This window comes from Trichosurus vulpecula, chromosome 8 (assembly GCF_011100635.1).
Source record: "Trichosurus vulpecula isolate mTriVul1 chromosome 8, mTriVul1.pri, whole genome shotgun sequence".
Lineage (NCBI taxonomy): Eukaryota > Metazoa > Chordata > Mammalia > Diprotodontia > Phalangeridae > Trichosurus > Trichosurus vulpecula.
This window is the reverse complement of record NC_050580.1, coordinates 249,755,945-249,775,543: the sequence shown is the minus strand read 5'-3', so window position 1 is coordinate 249,775,543 and position 19,599 is coordinate 249,755,945. Positions and strand designations below refer to the sequence as shown.

At 36.6% G+C, this 19,599-nt stretch overlaps 1 protein-coding gene across 1 annotated transcript in view; it reads right to left on the bottom strand.

The window, feature by feature from the left end:
• Nucleotides 1-19,599, bottom strand: part of TTC8 (tetratricopeptide repeat domain 8) — a 53,837-nt gene that overhangs the window by 20,867 nt on the left and 13,371 nt on the right. Inside the window, exons 2-6 of the mRNA XM_036735513.1 lie at nt 12,924-13,044; nt 11,514-11,577; nt 11,263-11,422; nt 10,962-11,051; nt 6,694-6,738 (exon numbers count right to left, since the gene is read on the bottom strand). Of these exons, the coding sequence (XP_036591408.1) occupies nt 6,694-6,738; nt 10,962-11,051; nt 11,263-11,422; nt 11,514-11,577; nt 12,924-13,044 (480 nt within the window). The remainder of the gene's footprint in view (nt 1-6,693; nt 6,739-10,961; nt 11,052-11,262; nt 11,423-11,513; nt 11,578-12,923; nt 13,045-19,599) is intronic.

Below are 19,599 nucleotides of genomic sequence, written 5' to 3'. Positions count from 1 at the left end.
CTATGAAAATATCTGTCATTATATGAATCTTAACACAAGTCTCTTGTATTCATATACTGTATTCATTCACATTTTACCTAAAAGTAATGCAAAAATAGAAGAATTATAAATATGTCTCATTTCTTATATATTACTAGGTAAAAAGTATACATTTTTAATTAATATATGATTTACAGACATAGATATCTTCATATTAGTGTCTGATGTTTAAATATATTTATGGCTATGGTACATTTTATTATTCTTATTTGATCTTATTTTTACAGTTTAAATTCTAGATAATTCAAATAATTTAAACATAATAATGCCATTATGTGCAGTTTAGCAAAAATATATCCATATATGTCACTATGATTGTATAGATATATTTATAGATATGTCCATATATTTATAATATTTTTTTATCTAACTAGTGATATCACAAAGGGCTTAATTTGCTTTTGGAATATATCCCCAAAACATATAATAGTGTATTATGAATTTTTTCTAAATTACATGTACTTCTATTTTTATATTTAAATGATTTTATCTACTTATTTGACTTCTAATTCTTTCCTCCAGAGCTTTTCTTTCACTTATAATTTCATTTGCAACTCGGCTTTATTTCTGCCAGATATTTTCATAATCCTTCAAGTCAAGCCATTTTCTCTCTAAGGCTCTGTTTTTGGCTACCTCCACAAGTTATTACTCGATTCTCTTGGGTGTATCTCTTGGGTATCTCTTAATTCATACTTTTTTTTCATAGTGTTCAGCGTCATCTTCTCTTTATTCATATTGCCAGTCTCTGTTCCTGATTTATAACTTTGATCCAGGGCCAAGTTCTGTCCCTCTCACACTCTTGGATGAGATGGTCAAGTCATATTTGGTCCTGACCTCAATTACCTGAGCTCCTGCCACTAACTTCTCCTTCCTTAGTATGTCTGACAAGTTTCTGGTTCCCCTGGATTATCTGCTCAGAGAATAAAGTCTTCAGGGCCCTCTGAAGCATCTCAGATTAGGCTGCTGTAGTCACCCTTTCCCTTTGCGGGCAGTATCTCAGTCAGATTGGTCAGAGAGTTGCCATGTTTCTGAAGCCCTTGGACTTCCCCATATGAGCACTCTGGCCTTCTTGTCCCCACAGAGAATACTGTAGGTGTCAGGACTCTCTAGATCATCTAAGGTCAGAGTGCTACAGGCCTCTTTCCTAGCCTGGGTTATCTAGGTCAGAGTGCTGCCTACTCCTGTCTCAGTCCAGAGAAAAGCTGTCAGAGCTTCTTGTCCTCTCCTCTCCCTGCCCTCCATTCAGGTGATGGTGGAGCATCTCTGATCCAAGCAGGAGAAGGCTTCTGCCCATCTCTTTGTGAGGCTTGGTATGGATGAAAACACTAAATTTTCTCTTTGGACTTCTGTACCATTATTTGTTCTGATGCAATTTTTATCTGGGGTACAGGTGAGAGAGCCATGACCTTTCACACTACGGCCTTACTAGAATTCTATTAATCATCTCTAGAATATTCAAGGAATTCAGTTTTATTATACACATAATGTTTACAATTAAAAAACAATAACAGTTCACATTTACATATTAGCTTAATGCTTAAAAAGTATTTTCTTTACACAAATCTATGGGGTAGGGAGTCCAAATATTATCACCTTCATTTTACACATGAGAAAACTGAGATTCAGAGAGGAGCCTAGAAGCAAAGGCTTTAGAACTAGAAGAACTGGACCTTAGGGATCTAGACTAAGTGATGAGGTTCTGTGGCCTGTGCACAGTCACATAACTAGGATATGCAGAGACTGGATTCAAACCCAGGTTTTGCAAATCTAAATCCAATGTTCTTTCTATTGTGACACACCACTCATTCAACGGACGTTTAAGAGCCTCCTAAATGCAGTACTGTATGCTGGGTGCTAAAAGAGAGATACAAAAGTTCATCGGATATGAAATAATTCACACAGCAGTTTTTCTTTCCCATGGTATTTTATGTAACTGGTTTTCATTTTCTCTGATTCCCACCTGAAACTCACATATTTCCTCACTTTTTTTGGAGTGGGGGAAGGCAGGGCAATTGGGGTTAACTGACTTGCCCAAGGTCACACAGCTAGTAAGTGTGTTAAGTGTCTGAGGCCAAATTTGAACTCAGGTCCTCCTGATTCCTGGGCTGGTGCTCTACTCACTGAGCCACCCAGCTGCCCCATTTTCTCACTTTCTTGCCCTTGATACAAGATTTCAGCTAGTACTAAGAATCCCAGCTGTATGTTCTTACTACCTGAGTTCAAATGCTTCTATTTCTTCAAGGAAAACTTGCAATAAAAAAACCCCAGTATTGATAAAGAAGAAAAGCAATCTTTATAAGTTCACACGTAAAATATATGAACACAAAGTCTAAAATGCATTTATACCACAGGTAGCAGGAGTGCTTTTGGTCCTCTGCATGTGTACTCTTTGGAAGTAAGGGCTATACCTATATGCTCACTTAATACAGCTGCTGTTTCTCAACAACAGTGGATTCTATCCAAGATGTCCAGAGATATTCTCAGATATAGTAATAATTAATTATTAAGGTATTAATTACATCTTCAAAGAAATAAAAATCTTCCTTACCGTGCTCAACCACTCTACCTTGAAATTTGACAAATTTACCCTAATTTTTAAAATAGATATGTGTGCTTTTCTTTCCTTGTTTTATAAGTAATCAAACATATACGATGGAACTGAAAGCCTCTGATAGCCCAACTTAATGGCATTTCATTAACATAATGGTTATATATGTAAGTAATTTTGCTTTATTCAGAAAAATGCATTGTTTCCTGGTTACCTCTGCCCTCAGCCCTCTGTTCTTTCTTTGCTCACTCCCTCAATGATTTTATCCATTACTAAAATATTTTCATGATTGTCGGATAGCTCCCAAATCTACTTCTCCTGCCCTGACCTCTAATCTACGCTCAGTCCTATATTTCCAAATGCATGCAGGACATTTCCATCTGGCTATCCTCATGTCACTTCAAACTCAGTATGTTTAAAATGTACCTTCCCTCAAAACTAGTTGACCTTCCCAACTATTAAAAATATTCTTTTTATTTAAAGGGCAGAGTACAGACTCGTGACTTCACTCCTTCTGCTAATATAGACCAGTAACTCCTCTGAAATTTGTATGTAGTCTTAGAGAATCTTCTGAGGATAATGAATGGTAAAATGTCTTACTTGTCCACGGTCATACAAATAGTATATGTTAAAGGCAGGACTTGAACCCAGTACTTTCTAACTCCAAGGCCAGCTCTGTATATACTGTGTCATGCCACCTCTCATATTAAGACCTGACATTTATACGGTGCTTTAAGCTTTGACAGCGATTTTGCCAGCATTATTTCATTTGCTCTTCACAGTCTTATGAGGTCTTCAGAGAGGTATCATGAAGGTATTATTTCACGGGGGCTACTAAAAGCATTATTATCCTCATCTTACAAAAGACTGGTCCAGTTGTGGGTTTCCTCTCTCCATTCAGGATTTCAGATTTATGGGACGGTACATTCAGCCCCTTTTATCTTCCTTAGTATTCCAAGCCCATCAACAACATGGTACATTCCAAGGCACATACTACAGTGCTTTCCAAAATGTCGTTTTCACTTTTTCACCCCTTCCAAACTGCTTGAATATGATGTTCTCCCACTGACTCTACCTTCACCCTACCTCCAATTCTTACATTCCCTATCTTTGCATGTATCATAGCTGCATGTTTCAGATTTCTGGTTCTGCCCATGTTTTCACTTCCCTTTATGAGTTATGTGTGAAAGTTTTTCTCATCACCTTAACCATCTGCTCCATTCCAAGCCTACTCCTTTACCCCTGTACGTTTTACAGCCAATTCACCTACAATCCTGTCCCTGCCCCTCATCCCTTCTTACATTGGTACTGAAGTGGCTTGTAGCCTTCCTAGCCTGGTCTCCCCACCTACTTGTTTCTTATCATTTATTTTAATTTTCTATTAAATTATTGAAATAAAGTGGGATTGCAAGAGGGAAAAAAGAAGCTAAGTGATTTACTCATAGTCACACAATTATTCATCATCAGTAGGATTCAGACCCAAGTCTCTCCTGATTCCATGTCTAATACTGCTCTCCCAACACCATACAATCTATCAGTGGAAACATCTCCCAGGCTGCAAAGAAGGGATCCATCTTTATTTTTCCCTGTCCTGAATTTCTTGTTACCAAGTTGTTATTTCTTTTTTTCTTTCCAAATGTCTCTTGCAGGGGGAGTGGTCTTCTCTTTATCTTTTACTGCGACAATTTTGTTCTTTGCCCCTCTTACCTCATTCTGGTTACTGCAAATCCTTCCTAATGGTTTTGCCTGCCTCCATTCTCTTCACCTTCCATTGCAAATGGCACACATCTGCCGGAGGAGCTGTCCTTACAGTCCAGTAAAATGGGACGATCACCCAGAGCTCTGCCAGGCATGATGCCACTGCAGTTATCAAGGAGATTCAAGTCTCTCTAACACATACATCCTCACTGTGAAACCTCAGTGCTCAAGGCAGCTCTCTAAGAGTATAAGATGCCATGTGGGTGTTGATTTCCTCAGAGTTTCACATGTCAATGAAATCATCAGTCTAGTTAAAAATTTAAATAAAAACTGTGCAGATTGACAGTAGGTAAGAGGAAGTATGAAGATGAAACTGTTTATTTGTGTTGTTTAAAAAACATTTGACTCTTTCTGTTTTTTAAAACAATGTATACACAGACTGCCACTAAGAAAATGAAAATGGCACTGATGCTGGCTGCCTAGCAACAAGGTCCTTCCTATACCCCCTACCACATACAGATCTGTTGCTGCAAGTGGTCTTTTTAAGGCATCTCTTCTCTGTCTATTTCGTTTCCCCTACAACACTTCTATGTATGGTTGTTCTTAACGTTTACACTCTCACTACTATGGATCAAAGCTGTCCCTGATGTTTGTTTTAACTGGATTTTACTGGTACAAAACTGTCTGTTGGAAGATGGGGAAGGCAGACGCAGTGTATACAATTTGCCCCAGTTCTCACAAGCCCCAGGGATAGACCTGGGTGCCAGATGAGTCTTTCTAAAACATTCTGTAACTCTTCAGATCCAAAAGCTACAATAGCTTTCTATCAGCCCATTATATTAAGTCTAGATGCATCTTCCTGACTTTCAAGGTCTTCCATAACATGAACCTACTCTGTTTATCCAAACTTATTTCCCATCACTGTATTCCCCAGTACAAAATCTCTAGTAGCTTAGATCTATCTCTTCTTTGTCCACTGAAAACAATGAGCTAGTTACGGTAGAATAAAAACGTGCTGGATTTAGAGTCTGAATATAAGTTCAAATCCAAACTTTGCCCTCTGCTGGCCATGACCATGGCAAGTGACCAAATGTCATCTTTCTCATCGGTAAAATGCTGATCTTAAGAGTCAGGAAGACCTGAACTCAAGTCTTACCATAGACAACTATATGCTGGTGCCTTAGACAACACTTTCAGACCATACGTTTCAGAGCGAGTGCTGAACGCTGAGCACTCTACCCCTACAAAGTCACGTCTGGTTTAAAAAACACTTGGGATAATCCTATCTGCACTCCTCAGCAGAGCGGGCTGGTGTGGATCTCAAAAGAGCTGTACGTAAATGCTACATGGAGAGAATTTCTACTGCATCTTTACTCGAGTTATTTTTCTCACTTAGAATGTGCTCATCTCCCATTTCAGAGAATAACTCTGCCCTCTCTTCCACTCGGTTAACATACCAGCTCACGGCTGACGACTCCAGCTACAGCAACGGCCTCTGATGTCTCCCTCCCTATACATTCACTACCATACAGTTTATCCATTAATGTTTCCTAAACATTTCATGTAGGCCAGCTCTGATTCCACAGCTTACCTATAAGCTTCATAAAGACAGAGAATATACCCTATGCTTAATATTTGTACTCTCCATAGTGTTCATTCAGATACTCACTAATGTGCTTGTGTGTATATACACATACATATACATGTAAAATTTTTTCTAATTAATGAGAAAAATTAAACAAAAAGTACCATTTTGGAACACTATGCAAAATCAGTTACATTTAATTTGACAGAGCTCATAAAGTTACACCTTATTTTCTACTTCTAAATTTTAAATATTACCATGTTCAAATTCAAAATGAGTTTTAATTAAAAGACTAGATGATCCGATGAGTTATAGCTAACAACTATAAACTTGCTGTGACAATATTAAGAAATGAATTTAGGCAAGACAGCTATAAATATTAACTAATATTTTCTTCTCATTGCCTGACTGCTCGTTAACTAAAAAAAATCCCCGTCTCTCACTTTTTGTTCTCATATACGTTAAAGAATCCATTCTTTATTACTTAAAAAGAAAATGTGCTCCAAATAACCATCACACTGACACAAAATCTATGGAATATTCTTAACTCAATACGGTTTGCCCATTTCTGTGGTTGTAGGGATTTTTGCATTCATACTATTTAAATGCTAATGTTATATGCCGGGAATTTAAAAATACTAACACTTGCATATTTGTGCTACATTTCTCATCTAAAGTTGTCAGTAGGTTTTTTAAATATTTGTACCTGTTGAATGCTTAACAACTTCCATCCACTGAGAAATGTAATATTTTATAAATTTTAAAATCTAAGTAAAAGATGAAGAACTATGGTATAAGAAAATGGTAGAAATCAAAAACTTACATTCTTAACATCGTTTTCATGATGAAAGATGTATTCAAACAAAGCCTATTAAGAGAAAATATTAAATTCAATGTTGAATCTTATTTTATAACAAAAGCACTTTGCTCCTCTATTAAGACTCAAAAGCTATTCTGACAACACATGACCCGAACCAAAATAACAACATAGCCTGGTATTTGTAGAAATTTCTCCTCTTTCACAGTCACACATGGCTAAATATTTATATTGTATACTTAACTTGAATATACTCCAAATCCAAACAATAAAGGTCAGTTGAGTAAATTTTCCCCCTATGTTCTAAACTTTCAGGAGCAAGAGACATCGCTACAGTGGTGTCAAACAAATAGAAATGGGGCCACTAAACCTTTCATAAGGATCCCTACTAGTATATAATGACTTAGAAAACTACATACTGACATTATTTTATGTTCTATTGTATTTTTATTTATTTGTATCCCCAGAGCCTTACACAGCACCTGGCACCAAGTAAGCATTTAATAAATGCTTTTTGATTGATTGATATATTTTATTGTATTCTTTGAAACTCAATGCTCCATGTATGTATGACATTTAATAACTGTAACCCAGAGTAATCAATGAACCCCAACTTCCCATCCAGTCTGAATAAATGTTTAACTTAGTTCAACAAACATTGACCAAGTGTTTGCTATTTGCAACTAGATGAGTTAGGAAAGGTTTTCCAGGGGAAGCAGGACATGAGCAGTCTTAGAGGAAGCAGAGGATTCTGAGAGGCAGAGGTGAAAAGGGAATGAATGCCAAGTATGTTGAATAGCTTTGTGCAAAGGCCTAAGGGCAAGAGACCAAATGGAGAGTTTGACAAAGGAAGCTACTTTGGCTAGAATGTAGCAGTGTCTATGGTTGAAGACAGGTAATATGAAATGTTTAGCAAGGGAAGCCGGAAGCAGGATGTGCAGGGCCAAGCTAAGGAATTTTATTTTTCTAGTCAGGACTTCTTAACTTTTCTTTGACATTCTAGCAAAGCCTATGGACCCCACCTCAGAATGGTGTTTTTAAATACCTAAAACACATAGGATTGCAAAGGAAACCAGTAATACCGAAATATAGTTATAAATTTTTTTTTAAAGTTCACAGACCCAAGGTGTGTGCTTCTCCTTTTACTAGAGGTAACAAGGAACAAGTGAAGAATATTGAATAGAGTGACTTTTGCTTTACAACAACTATTTGGGCAACTGGAAGAAGGAATTAAGAAGGGAAAGACCGATGAAGTGGCTATTTCAGTAGTTCAGGAGAGAGGATATAAGTGCCTGAACCAGGGTAGTAGCCATGTAGTAGCCGGGGCGGGGGTGGGGGGAAGGGAATGGATTGGAGAGATGTTTTAGGGGTAGACTGATAAGACTGGGCAACTGGCTGGATGAGGTGAGGAGAGGGAAGGAAAAAAATCAAGCATGACTTCATTGCGAAACTGGTTGACTGTTGACCATAACATTACTTTTTAATATTTTAATTAAATTTATTGCTTCTGTAAAGTTTTTGCACTGACAGCCAAGAAACACAAAAGCATTTCTTTAAAAAAAAAAACCAACCTAGTACAGGTTTTTATCTCTTAGGAATATATCTAAATTAGATAATATTTGTCTAAAATGCAACAGGAATCAATATTAGTTGCCATGAACTATATGTTCAGAATACCTTAAGAAGTCATTAAAAGTAGTTCTTCACGGAAAATAGGGATGGCTGAAGATTTTATAGTTCAGTTGTGGAACTATCTGCCGGAGAATGCTATTAATAAATTATTCCAAAATTTCACTCCCAACTTATTAGCATAGAGAGGAGTTGCCATGGATCTGACCTGAGGCAAACGGTTTCACTGAAAGCTTGCCTTCATTAAATGCAGCTGCTGAGTCAATACATCAGTAGCTAGTTTAACTAAATGCCTCAAAGAAGTGAGGGACCCATTCCTTCATATGATGGTTTTCTGTAATATTCTACTTCCTGTAAAGATACAAAAGCAAGCCAAGTCTCAATGATTCTACCTAGACAAAGATGACTAATATAATATTTAAATGAAGAATTCAAGGAAAATTACACCAATTTCATGTTCAAAGTAACTGAAATGAACTCAGTTCCTTTCTACTAGCCTCTGACACTGCTCTGATTTGAGTTTGAATTCATTTGGGCAGGTGCCGACTCGGTTTTGTCCCAAATAGTATTCAACTGGCTATTGTGCTCAGCTCATGCTAAATTCTAAGAGAAATGAGCTCACTTCCACAGAGTTTGGTCAACTGACACCAGCCAACAAGGGGAACAAGGTTTTAATCTATTACTAGGAGATAAGTGTTCTAGGCTCCTGAGTTATCTCTAGATCAACTCTAAAGCTTTTTGTTATAGAAAAAAGTTATAAATGTTTGGGTTATTTTTCTTAAAACAATTTTTTCCAGTAATCTTCCTAACTTCCCTATTTCTATTAAGGGTGATAGCATCCTTCCAAATCCCCAGGTTCACCACCTAAGTCATACTCAATTCCACCCTTTCCCTTACCCAGAGTGTCCAATTGCCAAGCACAACTTGTTGATTTCTCCTCTTCAGCCCCTCTTGAATGTCCCCTTCTCTCCACTCCCAAATCACCACTCTGGTGCAGGCCCTCGTCACTTCTAACTCACCCTTCTAGCCTACTGCAATAGCCTACTACTTGATCTCCCTCCTCTGCGTCTCTCCCTACTCCAACCCATCTATGACACAATTTCCAAAGTGATAGTCCCAAAGCACACCACTCCCCTGTTCAAGAGACTGACGCTAAATCCACTATGGCATGCTGCCTCTCGTTATGCACTACATAAGGAAAACGGTTCTCTATAAATGGGTTTGACTAGATATTAATAATATAAAATACAGTCCAGAGAGCTTAATGTGTTGGTTATTTTCAGCACTGTAACAATATACAGGAGGAAAAAATTGATAGTGCTATTACTTTGGTCCTAATTACTAATGCACACATACTTTCTTAAGAGCTTGCCAACTTATAGGTCCATCTGACTGCTAATAGAAGAGGAAGTCAGGACTTCATGAAAAATACTTTCTAATTTCGGGAAGTTCCAATCCTAACTCATAGTAGCAGCATATGATATAAATATTACTGTCTTGAAAGAGAGGGGCTAGTAATTGGAAGACAGGCATCTCCTGTAGGCAATAGCAGAGGGTAAATTACTATGAGGGAAAAGAACTGTTTTATTCCTATGACTTATGAACTTATTTTAGTAATCTCCATATATATAGGCAGGACCATTTTTGATTCCTTTATTCCTCCTTCCCATTCCCCAACCTTGATTCAAATTTTCCTAGACTTGTCTGAGAAAAAAAAAAAACCAAGGACCACTCTAATTAAAGAAAATATCTAGTGATCAGGTTGATTCTTCATTCTTTTGTCCCCTAATCAGGGGTTCAATGTATTATTCTTTAGGGCAAGCCACTAGAGGTTTCTGAATTCATGTAATATTTGGGAAAATTCTCCCAACTCAGAGAACTTGAATAATAGGGTTTGATATCCACAAATTTATGCAAACATGTTTTTGAGGTATTTAAAATATATATTTAGATTAGAATAATATCATTTATACATGTACCAATTTGCATGGGTTTTCTATATTTTGTTTTTTCAATTCTAAGTAAATTGGAAAAATCTGATTCTACATGTATTTACATACATAAATATGCTGCAGGCCCAGTCTTCATAGCTAAGTCCTTTGTACCTTGGTTCTTTGGTAATAAGATCAATTTGTGACACTCTGAGAACAACTTGTCTTAAACGTCATAAAGACCCTTAAGGACTGGGTATTGTGAGAGGCTAGGGTTTGTTTTTTTAAACAACCCATAAATATATATTTAGACTAAGGGTTGTATTTCTGAGAAAGAATGTAATAATAAACTGCCGTGGGAGTTTAGGTTATAAATCTGTCCTAGGATCCAAAAGCCAATCTCAGATTATACTATGCACATAATGTTTCTTTGAGAGAATCAGACAAAGAAAGTCAAAGAAATTCTGAGAAAAAGAGGGAAAATAAAGAAAACGTCTTTCTCTCCAGAAGCTAAGAGTCTTTATTTAAAAGGAACTGAGTAATGAATAAGTGGATAAGACCCAGAGCTCTATGGGTGCTTGTAACCATTTGTAATCACCCCAGATCATCTGTAGTCAAAATAATTATTTTTAAAATGCAATGCAGTAACGGTTAGTTTTATACTAAATTCATAACAGTGAGATTTAGAAAGGATGACACAAAAAATTCACATACCTTTGCAAATTTTGGTTTTTGAGCATATTTGGTTAAATTCAATCTAGATAAATTTATAAAAGGCCCATCAGGATTTGTAAGCATTGATGCCTATGGAGAAAAGCAATTTTGAGATAAGAAATCTGAAGCCTTTACTTTGTAAAAATACAACCAAATATAATTGAGGTAAACATTTTAAAGGCAGAATAAGTAAGCAAGAATCACCTTCAGAAATCCAACAAGTTCACAAAGGTAAAATTAATCACATTACAAAAAAGACACTTTTGTTATATGGCATTGTGGTAAAGGCAGAGTTATTTACCGTTCCCATCCTGACATATCTTCCAGAAGAGCTACTAATAGGGTGAGCAGTATATGCAGTTCTGGGTGTTCTAATAGCCTGTTCCATAGTGCCAGGCCTTCCACTCTGCGTGCCAGGCCGGACAAAACCTGTAATGGGTCTTCCAGCTTGTGTTATTGGCCTGTAAGTATAGCAAATTGTCAGAGCAAGGAAAATATAAAAATGTAATTTTGAGAAAGATATCTGAGGGTAGCGAAAAATAAAAGATGTACCTAACAGCTGGACTAGGCCCTCCTATCTGATTGGCTCCAGGGAGTTTCAGAGATGTCCCAGGCCCTAACAGATAAGAGAAGAATTTTAGAACTTGAAAATCTAAATATTTTCTAATGCATTCATTTAAAATACACATATAATTTATTTTTAGTTTTCAACATTCCCTTCTATAAGATTTTGAGTTCTAAATTTTCTCTTCCTCCCTCCCTTCCAAAACAGCATGCAATCTGATATAGGTTATACATTAACAATCATATTAAACATATTTCCACATTAGTCATGTTGTAAAAAAGAATTAGAATCAAAGGGGAAAACCACAAGAAAGGAGAAATATTAAAAAAAAAGAAAAAATAGTATGCTTCGATCTGCATACAGACTCCACAATTCTTCCTCTGGATATGGACAGCATTTTCCATCATGAGTCTTTTGGAATTGTCTTAGATCCTTGCATTGCTGAGAAGAGCTAAGTCTATCAAAGTTGGTCATTGCACAATGTTTTGTTACTGTGTACAGTGTTCTCCTGGTTCTGCTTATTTCACTCAGCATCAGTTCATCAGTTCATGTAGGTCTTTCCAGGATTTTCTGAAGTCTTCCTGCTCATCATTTCTTATAGCACAATAGTATTCAATTACACCCATGTACCACAACTTGTTCAGCCATTCCCCAACTGATGGGTATCCCCTCAATTTCCAATTCTTGGCCAATACAAAAAGATCTGCTATAAATATTTTTATGATCTCTTCGGGATACAGACCTAGAAGTGGTATTGCTGGATCAAAATGCATTCGTTTTTAAGATACAAGCTTCTGGCAGAAAAGATGTGATGTGATATTGTTGTTCAATAATTGAGAAACTGTAAAATGGTTATTATATATCATAGTTCAATTTGTTTTAATAATTCAAACTCCCTAGGGAAGTATAATTACATAGTATTAAATTTAATTTTTTAAATGTGACATTAACAAAATGTTAAATTATACTCTGGTAGGGAATGAATTCAATCACCGAATATTAAGTGGCAACTATATGCCAGACCCAAACAAACAAAAAACCAGTCCCTATCCTCAGGAAGCCTATGCTATATTTATCATCTACTTCATATCTGAAATGCAGAATGATCTTCTTGTATTATGTGGAAAGTACACTTGTCTGGACTCAGGCATAGTAAAGATTCATTTGCGATAATATTCTGCTTCACAACACATACTATTAGGCACAGAGGGAAGGCTGTTTGACAGAATTGACAGAACTCTAGCCTGAGAGTCCAAAGAGATGGGTTCAGATTCTGGCTCTGCCTCATTGTAGCACTGAACACACCAGGGAACTTAATTTCCCTTTCTGAATATTGGCTTCATTATTTGTAAAATGAGGGCATTAGACTGAGTCCTAAAATCCTTCCAGGTACTTACGAGCAACTTGAGCGATTGCATTTTCATCCAGGACCATCTCTGCAATTCCTTCTTGATCTACATCAATTTCGTCTACGTATACCATTTCAGTCAGTGCTCGTGTTTTTAAAATCCAAGCTGCCTAAAAATCATAGATAAAAACAAAAACTTGTACCTTAAATGGCACTGGAAAGCTAGAAGAGCTTATAAAACCTAGCCACTGAAAAAATTTTCAAGATTAACAACTCCTTATGTTTAGATTTCTTATGTAGGTTTATACACAGATGTAAAAGACCTGGTGATAATTATATATCAAAATACAAAATAGAACTAGAAATAGAAAATACAAAAAAATCAAGGTCATTCTTGGTCACAGACACAGTAAATGGGGCAATGCCCCGGTAATTAACAGACCGACCAATAACTACTTAAAAGTCATAAGGCAAATTTTCTTCTTTATGTAGTTAAAAGAGGGAAAATTTTAAAGTAGAAAAATCTGAAAGCAAATTAATTGGGATATGTATTACGTGCAACACTTCAGGACAGCCTCCAGAGCTTTCTCTTCTTTGGGGCACTGTTTTTCCCAATTAATCAGAACAATGTTAGTTGTTTTGGAATCCAAACAGTAGAATTTTAAAATAGGAAAAATGACAAAGATTATAACCTGGAGAATATCTTTACCCCTTTATTTTGAATGTTGGGTACAACTGATTCAAAAGCTGGACATTTTTTAGATTAAACAACCAACTATTTCTTTTTACCTCTAAAGCTGTTTTTCCCAGGGCCTTTGTGTCTGAGTATTGTGATGTTTCATAACAGGGTAAAGAAGAGCCTGCCTCTTGAGGACTCTGACTGCTAAGGGCAGGCTCTGGTTCTCTACTAAGAAAGAAAAGCTTCTCATAGGGGCTTGACCAAAGACCAGCTTTGCTAAATTTAGAGAGGCTAAGAGAGCAAATCATTAGTCAACAGGTGATGGTTTTTGTTTCTTTTTAACAACCATAACTTAATACCAACTTAGGGGTTATCAGAAGATATACGTTGTGATCTATACTTGTTAAGACTGCCAATGCAGTCCAAAGTCTTCACAGACTGCATTCAATTTACACAGGAGCTAGTGACCTCTGCCCATCCTAAGTTATCTCACCAGATCCTTAGAACAACCCTGTGAAGTACTTAGTGCATTTTACAGATGAGGAAATGGAAGCTCTGAGAAGTAACTTCCCAAAGTAACAGTTAATGAATGGTTAAAAGCCATTCAGTTCTCTTTCCACTAAACAACAGATGCGCCGCCTCCTCCTCTGACCCCACTCTGTGGCACACCCAGAAGACAGCTCCTGGAAAGTTTTAATTCCAATCTGACTTTACCCTGCCCTCATCGTCAAGTAACCTCCTACCGCTGCTATCAGCTTTTTGCTCACAGGATTAAAAACATTCTACCCTTGTCCTAATCCAATAATCCAAATATAATTCAAGCAGGGAAATCTACAAACCAGTCCCCCTGCCCCTAAAATTGAATAATACATACCACGAACAACAGAAATTATTTTTAAATTATTCACACCACCACTTTTCTCCAATAGCATAAATAATCAAGAATTCACTGGGGGCTTTCTTGTAATGTGCATAGATATATTTTAGTTTTGATTTCATTATTATTCCTGCTACAAAGTCTTATTCCTGAAAAGCAAAAATTGTATTTCTCATTTCAGAAGCTTAGAGAACTATAATAAAATCTAGTAAAACAACAATATTCAATCCTTTACATTTTTACTAGTGCTTTAGAAAAAGAAAATACTTGCTTTGCTTCCATCCTAACCAAAAATGACCTTGAAAATAACATGTCATTGCTTGATTAAACATCAGCTTGCATTCAAAGAATTGCTCATGGCAATGGTAACAGTTCTCGGGATTTTAATCAAAATAGCAGATGGGAAGACTGATTCTTGGCTTTAAAAAATTACAGCATTTTATGCTGGCGACAAACCAAATATTGTTTCATAGCTTCTAATATCCTTGTATGCCAGTTTCAATGTTGAAGACAAGCCAGATACTATTGCATAGCTTCTAATGCCCTTGTATTCCAGTCTTTGAGAAAACACAAAGAGGTTCAAGTATGGTCATGATCAAAAACAGATGTATCCGCTGCAAAGAAGCATGAACATAAACGGTCCAAAATAATCTTGCATTTAATAAAATATACCAAATGATAACATCATCTTTAACCTCTGAAATAATATGCAAATGCAGTTATTAGTACTGGTTCTATGAAATCTTGTGGATATGGTTACACAGGAATACAGTCACCTGACATTGTATGTAAGTAATGAGAATAACTTTCTTTTGAGGGGGAGAGGGAAAAGTGTAGTAGTTTTTTTTCCATTTAAATGAATAGTCACCATATCAATTACTTGCCTAAAAAACAGGATCCCATCACATTCACCTACTTATTGGTTCTTTAGTATACCACGTTGACTAGCAATGCTGTAATTAATAATCTACTAATGAAATACCAGAAAAATACTGACTCATTTGTTTTTATCTTTCATGGTAATAAGATTCTGACTCATGGTAATAAATACATTTTTTAAACAAAGCATATACTTAAAATAAAATGGCTCAAAATCATAATTGCCATATTTCTTTAAAATGTAAACCTCATAGAAAAGGGGGACACATATTTGGTATATGGTGTACACAGGGTGAATGTTTTTCTTAAATGACATCTTACACATAAACCAATGATAAAACATTTTAAATAGGACATGGGCATAAGAATATGTGGCAATTTTAGGCCAGATTTTTAAAATTCCTTTGACAGATGCTTCTTCGTGTGTTACACTAGAAAAACTTTTGCACACACTTGTGTTTCCTCGGCACTGACAAGTTCAAGAGGATTATACTGAATTTGAGAAGATAAAGCACTTTAAAAAAAATCTCTTGCACTCCCTTCTAGGTTACTCACTCCAAGTATTCCCTGAGTAAAGTAAAACAATTTTGTTTGACCAACTATTTGACAGAATATAGGGTTGTGATTTAGCTAAGATGCAGATAGCTAACATTCAACATTCTGCTTCAAAGTTTAAACTTCAAATTCTTTGAACAGTTCTAAAGATACTTCAAGGCATATCCAGGATAGTCAAGTTGGACTGCAAATCATCATTTCCTTTGAAGCTGTTTTATTTTTTTAAAAAGTGCAGAGAAAAGAAACCCTAAAAGTATGACTAACAATTCAACATTTATTAAATTCACAGCAAAATGAAGAAAACAGATTTAATTTTGTTCCATTTATTTTCTTATGTCACTACCCAGTGGCTAATAAGTTTGGATGTATCATAACAGAACAAAGAGTATTACCACATAGCGTCTTCACAGACAAATCTTTGTGAAGTTTTCAAGATCTTAAACTTTAAAATTCTACTTATTGCTTGTTTCTATCACAACTATAACTTGTGGGTAAAGTTTTTAAGTATAAAAGGCCTTTATGAAGACTGTATTAAAATCTGTATTGAACACTTACAAATGAAATGCTTATGTCATTTATAAAGTAGAGCCTTCTTAAATAACTTTTACACATAGGGTCCAAAAATACTAATGCACTGTTTTTGTCCCATCCATTGATAAACATCAGTCAAATTTTATAGACAGTCAGAAAATACATCTGTTACCTGTCTAAGATAAAATGCTTCATTTTACTCTGTTTCATAGCCCTAAGAAAGATCATTATGCACAAGAAGTGCCTTCACAGAATACCTTAAAGATAGGTTAAAAACACACAGGCTGTAAAGGGTTCAAAAAGTTCACTCACCTGATGACTATGAACAGATTCTCTCAGAAGAAACACTTGACAACACTTGTGCTCTAGTTGATGACAACCTTCATTATCGCCCAATTCACTAGTGACCACCTAATTTAGGAGCTTCACTGACCAGTCCAGCTTTGGCTCAGCAGTGATACAAACAATGGTGCTTCCTTCTTTCTCAGCCTGAATTGGCCATGTTGTTCAGAATAGCTCCCCATCCACCCACCCATCCTTCCTGAAGCAGGTCCCTTGGTATCCTTGCCATCTTACTCACCATGGTGGCACCAATTTTGGCCTCTCTATTCCATTTGCCTCTTTTTTATTCTTTTGAATGGCCTTTAAGTGATTTTCCCCCCAAGTTTCAGATCTCAAAATCTAGATTATATCAACTATCCAATGGTACCCATATGCACAATTTTTCAACTTTGTTCTTTACTTAGAAGTATAAAGAATGTTTCAGAAGTTTAGCTAATATCAAAACACTACATTTAGATAAGCAGCGCATGATCTAAACTACAACTACATCTAGAAAATAGCAGTAAGGTGTCTCCAACTAAGAAGGCTTGCAACCATCAAAAGCCTTTACCTGAGACACTGGTACATCAGAATCAGGTTCCTGGAAAGCATTAAAAAGGTAGCAATATATTTTTGAAATGATGCAAATTTTTTAAAAAAAACAAATGTTAAGGGGTTAAAGAAAGTAGATTTCCAAGGGGATGCTAAGTAATTTTTTAAAGGGGGCAGTAGGCCAAATAAGTTTGGGAACCTCTGAATTAGCCAATATCAAAACACTATATGTAGACAAACAGCACATGATCTAAACTACAGCTATGTCTAGAAATGGCAATAAGGTGGTCTTCCAACTATCCAACTATCTTGCAACTATCAAAAATCTTTACCTGAGATACTGGTACATCAGAATCAGGTTCCTGGAAAGCATTAATAAGGTAGTAAATAGTTTTAGGAAACAAACTTTCCCCTCAAAAAAGAAAAAAAAAACCATGCCAAAGTATTAATAATAAAGCAAAAGTGAAACCAATTTAAACTAACATCTCAAAAATCCAAATACTGATGCTAAACTTTTCTCAACACTCAAAAGTTTCAAATAAAACTAATATTACTGCTAAATTCAATGTTCAGTTTTCTAAGGTTAGCAAATTGTCACAATCCTGAATCAAGGATATTCACAGGATTTCCAAGTAGGCGGATGTAACTTATTATTAAAGGAGACAATGCTGTCTAGGAAACCGCAAATAATTTTAAATATCTAAGAGACAATTATCTATCTTACGAAATATTGTTTGTTAGGGACTAAACATTCAGACTCTATTTAAAAAAACTAAAAATCATTAATCATTTTATTACAAATTGACAAACTGGTGTAATGACAGAGAATGAGTATGTTTTTATATTAAAAGGAAAGGTGTACATGTTTTGTAACTTTACTTTTGTTTTGGAAACCAAACCTGTTTACAAACATTCTGCAATTATAACACTACACTATGAAACTTATGTAAAGAACATGTCATTGACAGGTATTCTATATCTTGGTAGTCTCAGGTATTTATGTGCTTAACTGTTTAGACCTAGTTATATACGTTCATTTATAAAACTTTCCATTCACATATTTGTAGTGATTCATGCTTACTGAACAACCAGCTATGGGGAATTACACGAAAAGTAGAAGAAATTATTTCTCACTCCTAGAACCTTATAAGCTAAAGACGGAAACCACGTCATATACATCCCAATTCCAAAAAGGGGTAATTACATCTATACAGGAAATGTGCAATAAGGTCTTGTGTCTCCTTGCCAAAGCTGCTACTAACTGAATAAAACTAAATAGATGGCATAGCAACTAGGAAGGCAAAAAATAAAACAGAACCTAAAAAGCAGGGGGGGGTAACAGGTGTTAGAGGACAGGGTATATGTGGATCAGCTGAACAAGGAAGCCCCGCCCCCCGCCCCCATGGTAACAAGTACTCAAGCTCTGATCCTCTCTTCGCTAGCCCCAGCTCCATCCTAGGGAATAAACTGGGAGGAACCGATGAGATGAAATCTATGGGAACTTAAGGCGAAGAGGAAACAGGAACAATGCAAGCAAGCTGACAGTGACCATAAGAATAGCTCACAATTACACAGCGCTTACTATCCAATAATATCTCATCTGACGCCCTTGAGAGGTGGGTGCTATTGTGAGTCCCATTTTATAGATGAAACACCAAGGCAGAGGTTAAGTGATTCGCCCAGGATCACATAGCTAGTAAGTGTCTGAGGCTGGATTTGAATTCAGCTCCTCCTGACTCCAGGCCCAGCTTTCTAGCCACTGAGCTTCCTAGTTGCCCAAACAAGAGATGGAGACCTGACATTTATAGGGAAAGAAATGGAGAGACGAAAAGTGATACTTACAAAATGCTGAACATGATAGGTGACATATAGAAGACACGAGAAATAGTGAGGAAAACAGCAGGGACGCAGGGGAGGCAGAAGTGAACAGGATTCTGGAAGCCGTTTGCTCTGGAGCTCCAAGGTCTATTTCCATTGTCTGGTTGTTTTGGCTTAAGCCAACACTTTGCTCTCATCAGGAAAAATCTTTCTACAGCAGCCCACCCAGACAGACCCTGATGCTGAGCACTGTTTTTGTAATAAACAGCACCTTTAATCTGTTGAGACAGATGGGAAGAGGGGTAGGGGGATATCCAAAGGTAGTTTAGGAGAGTCTTTCTTTGCGGTAGGGAAAAAATAGGCGGAGAGCTCCGATGGAGACCCAGTGAATCCTCTTGAGCCGTGACGCTCTTGGTCACTGTCAGAGTCTGGCTTCCAATGACAGCAGATGGGAAGAGAATGCAAGTGGGTCCAGGCACAGGTCTCCGGAGGGCACATAGCACAAAAGGCAGT